General features: G+C 52.7%; 1 protein-coding gene across 1 annotated transcript; it reads left to right on the top strand.

Annotated features, from left to right (window-relative positions):
• Positions 1-531: 531 nt before the first annotated feature.
• On the top strand, positions 532-2082 carry GLTPD2 (glycolipid transfer protein domain containing 2). Its single transcript, XM_042916156.1, has 3 exons — positions 532-1031; positions 1290-1456; positions 1545-2082. The coding sequence occupies exons 1-3, from the start codon at positions 753-755 to the stop codon at positions 2080-2082; spliced, it is 984 nt and encodes a 327-aa protein (XP_042772090.1). The 5' UTR covers positions 532-752.
• Positions 2083-6317: the final 4235 nt, after the last annotated feature.

Raw genomic sequence — 6317 nt, 5'->3', positions numbered from 1 at the left:
GGGGTGGGTGTGGTGTGATGTGGTGCGTGCTTGGCTGGCTCAGTCTGTAGAGTGCGACTCTTGATCTTGGGGGTCATGAGTTCAAGTCCCATGTTGGGCATAGAGATTACTTTTTAAAAACACACACACACACACACACACACACACACACACGAATAACCAGCGAAACCAGAACCAACCTGGAGTTAAAAGAAAATAATAAGCCACAAAAATGCAACCGGATAAAGCCTAAAGTATAAAGCACCCAGAAGACAGGTCCCCTGGAGACAGGATAGAGAATTTAGAAGTGGGTGCTTCCGGGATCCCAGGTGCCCTACGTTTGAACTTCATAGGTTATGATTTATGAAGCAATTGTGGTAAGTTTTTCCACTTACAGTGTTTGCACGTACATTATCATTTAATCCTCGGATTCGAATGTGCAGTGGTGGGGATTCGGGCCAGTGCTGATGTAGGGCCCACATCATTGCTCAGTGGGGGGGTCGTTCCCAGCCCAGCCTCTCTTACTACAACCTGGCCTACACGGAAGGCAAATGCAGAGACTTGTTGCTAGGGAATCCCCCAAATCCTAGTCATCGGCTTTGCACCGCAGAGATGCTGTCCTCTGGAGCAAAGGGCACAGGGGAAGGGGACTTAGTAGGTTAATTATTAACCCTTAGCACCTCAGGGCACCTCGGACTTCCCTGGCCTCCAGGAGGCAGAGGGACAGGTACTGGTTTGGGGCTAGCGAGGGGGCGGTGGTCCCCGCCCCAGCCATGGGGGTCGCGCTGCTAACACAGGTGTCTCGGCGCTGCTTTCGCCACGCGATTCCTCTTGCTGTCCTCTCGCTGCTGCTGCTTTATCTCTGTGCTCGGAGCTTTCGTGAGTGGTCCCTTCCCTCATCTGCCCTGGGAGGCACCAGGTACCCAAGCGCTGGGGACCTAAGGCCCCCTCCTCGAGCCTTCACCGCTCGGCCTCGCCCCTCTCCAGGCGTCGTCTCAGGGTGCAGGTCCTGGGCACGGTCCTGCAATCCCGAAGGACCGCCGCCTGTCCAGGTATGCTCGGGACAGGGCTGAGACCGAGAACTCCGGGCGGGACCCTGATGGCGGGAAGCGGGACCAGGCTGGGGGTCTGGGGAAGGACGGGTCCTGCTCCTCGTCTCCCCTCTCGCGTCAGCAGCCGAGCGCGGCTGGAGAGATCCCAGCCAGACCTTAGGAGTAACTTCTGCAGGGCCCGACTGGGCTGCTTGGCCAAGGAGGCCCAGCTGGCTAGGGGTTCTGCTCCCGCCCCCTTCCGCCCGTGTCTATCCCCAGGTCCGGCGGCAATCGGGCCCCCTGGAGGCCCCCAAGTGGAAAGAGCCTCCGTGTGAGGGCCCCCAGGGGGTGCTGGGCCGCGTGATGGAGCCGTTTCGCGCCAGTCTGAACCCCGAAGGCGACGTGGCATTGTCGCAGTACCTGGCCGGATGGAGGGCGCTGGTCAGGTAAGCGGCCTCCCGCCCCGCCCCCCGGGGCCCGCCCCCCAGCGGCTCCACCGCCCCTTCTCCAGCCCGCGCTCTCCCCCCGCCACAGGTTCCTAACTCCCCTCGGTTCCATCTTCGCCTTCGCCACGGACGAGGCCTCCGCCAAGGTGACAGCCCTAGAGGCTCGGGTGCACGGCCCGCAGGCGGCGCACTACTCGTCGCTGGCGGCCATGGCGGCGTGGGAGCGGCGGGCGGGACTGCTGGAGCGGCCCGGGGTCGCCCCCCGAGACCCGGCCAGGTCCTCGGGCTCACGGACCCTGCTCTTGCTGCACCGAGCGCTGCGCTGGTCCCAGCTCTGCCTCCACCGGGTGGCGGCCGCGACGCCCGGAGGCCCGGACGCCGGCGTGCAGTGCGGCGACGCGTACCGCACGGCCCTGGCCCCGCACCACCCCTGGCTCGTGCGCCAGGCCGCCCGCCTCGCCTTCCTCGCCTTCCCGGGTCGCGGCCGCTGGCTCGGGCTGGCGTGCCCGGGGGCCGGGGAGGCGGAGGCGCGGGCCGCGCTGGCGCGGGCGGCGGCCACCCTGGAGGCCGTCTACAACCGCACCCAGGGCCTGCTGGCCGAGCGCGGGCTGCTCGGGCTGGCCTGACGCCCGCCGCGGTCGGGACCCGCCACGTGGGGAGGGCGCCCCGCGTTCGGCCCGCCGCCCACCCGGGCCCGGCCAGGGGCGGGGCCGCCGCGGCCACGCCCACGTATGACGCCACGACTGGAAGGCCCGCCCCCCGGCGGGGTGGGTGGGTGCCGAGCCCCTCCGTCTCTGCGCGGTCGCGGGACGCGGCGGGGAGGAGCTGTAGGGAATAAAAGCATTCTTTGGTAGCCGTGGATGTGGGGCGTCTTGTGTGGTGACGGCAGGCGCTTAAGGGAAGTCGAAAACAATGGATGTGGGAAGATGTGTCATCCCTGTTCCCGGCAGCCGGAGACTCAGGCTCCCCCGGGGCCCCGTCTCAACCGTTCCCAAGGCCGCAGTCGCCAACGGCGTGCCAAGCCTCCGGCCCAGACCTGTGCGCCGAGCTCCGGCCCCCGCGCAGCCAGCTCCTTCCTGGACGCGCCCGCAGACCCCGCAGATGCAACACGTCCAACACGGATCCGGGCGCCTCCTCCCGGACGGCGCCTCTCCCCGCGTTCCCCGTCGCTGGGAATTAAACGGCACCCTCCCCTGTCACCACCGAGAGCCTAAAACCTGTGCGTCAGGCCTCACAGCCGAGCGGGCGCTCAGCTGAATAACTTAGGTTTTAAAAGACTCCTCGGTCACTCCCGCAACAATAGTGAGCGTGGCGGATTTCATACACTGGGAAGTCTCCAGTCGTGAGCCCGGCCCACTTTCCCCGCCGCACCCCAGAATCGTCTGTACACACCGACATCTCTACGAGAAATAACAAATCTAACGTGTCCAAAACGGAGCTTCTACTCCCCTTCCTTCCCCCAAATAGTCCCTTCACCGTCTTTCCTTGCTCAGTGAATGACCATTCCATTCTTCCAGGTCCTGAAACCAAAAACTTGCAGTCGCCCTGACTCTCCTGTTTCCCTTTCATCATATCCGCATCTAATCTGTCAGATTCTGACCATTCCACACTCACCCTTGTCAAGTCCAACTTTCTGTCTAGGACCCGGGTTATCCTAAGAGCCTCCTAGTTGTCTCTCTGTCCCACATTCGGCGTCCCTATTGCGTGTTTTCTCTTTTTTTCCTTTTTTAATTTTTTAATGTTTATTTTTGAGAGAGAGAGGGGGACAGAGGATCCAAAGCAAGCTCTGGGCTGATAGCAGGTTGCCCCATGTGGGGCTGGAACTCACAAACCATAAGATCTGACCTGAGCCAAAGTTGGATGCTTAACGGACTGAGCCTTCCAGCACCCCCCCTTCATTGTGTGTTTTCAATAGAGCAACCAAAGTGATCCCTTAAATATAGATCCCATTCTCATGTCACTTCCCCACTCAAAACCTTCCAATGGGTTCCTATTCCACTCAGATGAAAAAATAAATTTTAATTTGAGCAGGATATTTTCTGAATCCTATTTTCAGGTGAGAATGATGAAGAGCTTTGTAAAGGCCCTACGTGATCTGACTGTGTGCTAGCTAAATTGACCTCTTCCATTTTCACTGAGTATTTCGGGCATGATCCTGCCCCGAGATCTTTGTACTTATTCTCTCTGTCCAGAATGCTTTCGCCCCAAATAGAGAAGTGACTTCCCTCCTTACTTTCTTCTGGACTTTACTCAAATGTCTCTTCAACACACACACACACACACACACACACACACACACACACACACACACACTTCCTGTTTCCCTTCCCTGCTTTTTTTTTTCTTAATATGATTCACTATCTAATATGCTGTGTATTGTACTCATTAGTTTTGTTTTGTCTCTATCGAGAAAAGTAAGTTGCATGGGGCAAGGAATTTCTGTCCGTTTCATTCCCTGGTGTACCTCCAGTGCCTTAAACAGTGCCTATCACCTAGTAGACACTGAATAGCTTTTTGTTAAATGAACGTATCAGCACTAGAAACGGTTCAGATGGCTAGAGCCCAGAGTCAAAAATAAAAGAGAGGTTGCCCACTAGTGTAAATGTATTTAATACTACTGAGTCAGACGAGAATGGTTCAAATGTTAACTTTTATGTCATGTTACTTATATTTTACTACAATAAAAATTAAGGGGCACCCAGGTGGCTCAATCGGTTGAGCATGCACCTTTGGCTCAGGCCATGATCTCGCGGTCCGTGAGTTCAAGCCCCGCGTTGGGCTCTGTGCTGACAGCTTGGAGCCTGCTTCGGATCCTGTGTCTCCCCCTCTCTCTGCCCCTCCACCGCTCATGCTATGTCTCTGTCTCTCTGTCAAAAATAAATAAACATTAAAAAAAATTAAAAAGTAAAGAGGAGATGGGATTTTGGAAAGGTGTTCAGGAGCAAGTTCAAGAAGGTCCTTACAAGCTATCTTCTAGAGATAGGACTTTATCTCCAGAGTTCGTTTTAAGCAGGGGATTATTTAGATCAGTCTTTCAATTCAGAAACCAGCCCCGGCTGTGGTATGTAGAAGAGTATGAGAGATTCACGGGAAGACCCCTCCACACGATAACAGCAGAATACACATTCTTCTCAAGTGCACGTATCATATCCTCCAAGAGAGACCACACGTGAGGTCACAAAAAAGTCTCAGTAAATTTAAAAAGATTGAAGTCATGGAATATCCTCTAACTAAAATGAAATGAAACTAGACATCGATACCAACAAGGAATTTGAGAAATTCACAAATAATGTGGAAATGAAACAACACACTTCTAAACGACCAACGGATCAAAGGAGAAATCACAGGGCAGACATTTTGAGATGAGTGAAAATGAAAAGAAAACATACCAGAACTTAAGGACGCAGCATAAGCAGTTCTCAATGGGAAATGTGCTGTAAATGTCTGTGTTAAAAATGAGGAAAGATCACAAATCATTAGTTGAATCTTCCTCCTTAAGACACTATAAAAAGAGCAAGCTAAAACTTAAAAAAAAGGCCGAAGGAAAGAAATAATAAAGATCAGAGTGGAACTAGAAGACGAACAATACAGAGAAACAATTAAACCAGAAGTCGGTTCTTTCAAAAGATCAACAGGGTTGGCAACCGATAGCTGGACCAAGACAGAAAGAAGACTCCCATTACGAAAATCAAGAATGATAGAGGGGTCATTTCTACCAAACTTATGGAAATAAAAAAGAGCATAAGGGAATACTATCAACAATTGTAGGCCAACGTAGATGACATAGATGAAATGGAAGATTCCTAGGAAGACACAAACTACCAAAACTGACTCAAGAATAAACAGAAAATATGAGTACACCTATAATAAATAAAGAGATCAAATTAGTAATTTAAAAAGTTCCCACAAAGCCCAGGACCAGATGTTTTCACTGATGCATTCTACCAAACATTTAAAGAAAAATTATGGGGTGCCTGGGTGGCTCAGTTAAGTGGCCAACTTTAGCTCAGGTCATGATCTCGCAGTTTGTGAGTTCGAACCCCGCATCGGGCTCTGTGCTGACAGCTGGGAGCCTGGAGCCTGCTTGGGATTCTGTGTCTCCCTCTCTCTCTGCCCCTCCCCCACTCATACTCTGTCTCTGTCTCTCAAAAAATGAATAAACATTAAAAAAATAAAAATTAATGTCCATCCTTCAGAAACTCTTAAAAATAGAAAAGGAGGGAACACTTCCCTAGATGAGGCTAGGATTACCCTGATACCAAAGATACTACAAGAAAAAACAAGAAACTACAGAACAATACATTATATGAATACATGTAAAAAAGATCTGTAACAAAATACTAGCAAAACACATACAAAACAGATTGTATACCATGGTCATTTGATTTTTTTTTAATTTTTTTTTAACTTTTTATTTATTTATTTTTGAGACAGAGAGAGACAGAGCATGAATGGGGGAGGGGCAGAGAGAGAGGGAGACACAGAATCGGAAGCAGGCTCCAGGCTCTGAGCCATGAGCCCAGAGCCCGACACGGGGCTCGAACTCACGGACCGCGAGATCATGACCTGAGCCGAAGTCGGCTGCTTAACCGACTGAGCCATCCAGGCGCCCCTTGATTTTTTTTTTAATGTTTATATTTACTTTTGAGACAGAGAGAGACAGAGCGTGAGTGGGGGAGGGGCAGAGAGAGAGGGAGACAGAATCGGAAGCAGGATCCAGGCTCTGAATTGTCAGCACAGAATATCGTGTGGGGCTTGAACTCGTCAGCTGCGATATCATGACCTGAGCCTGAGTCGGAATCTCAACCGATTGAGCCACCCAGGCACCCCTATGGTCATTTGATTTTTGATAAAGCTGCCA

The sequence above is a fragment of the Panthera leo genome, chromosome E1 (genome assembly GCF_018350215.1).
Source record: "Panthera leo isolate Ple1 chromosome E1, P.leo_Ple1_pat1.1, whole genome shotgun sequence".
Lineage (NCBI taxonomy): Eukaryota > Metazoa > Chordata > Mammalia > Carnivora > Felidae > Panthera > Panthera leo.
This window is presented reverse-complemented; position numbering and strand designations above follow the sequence as displayed.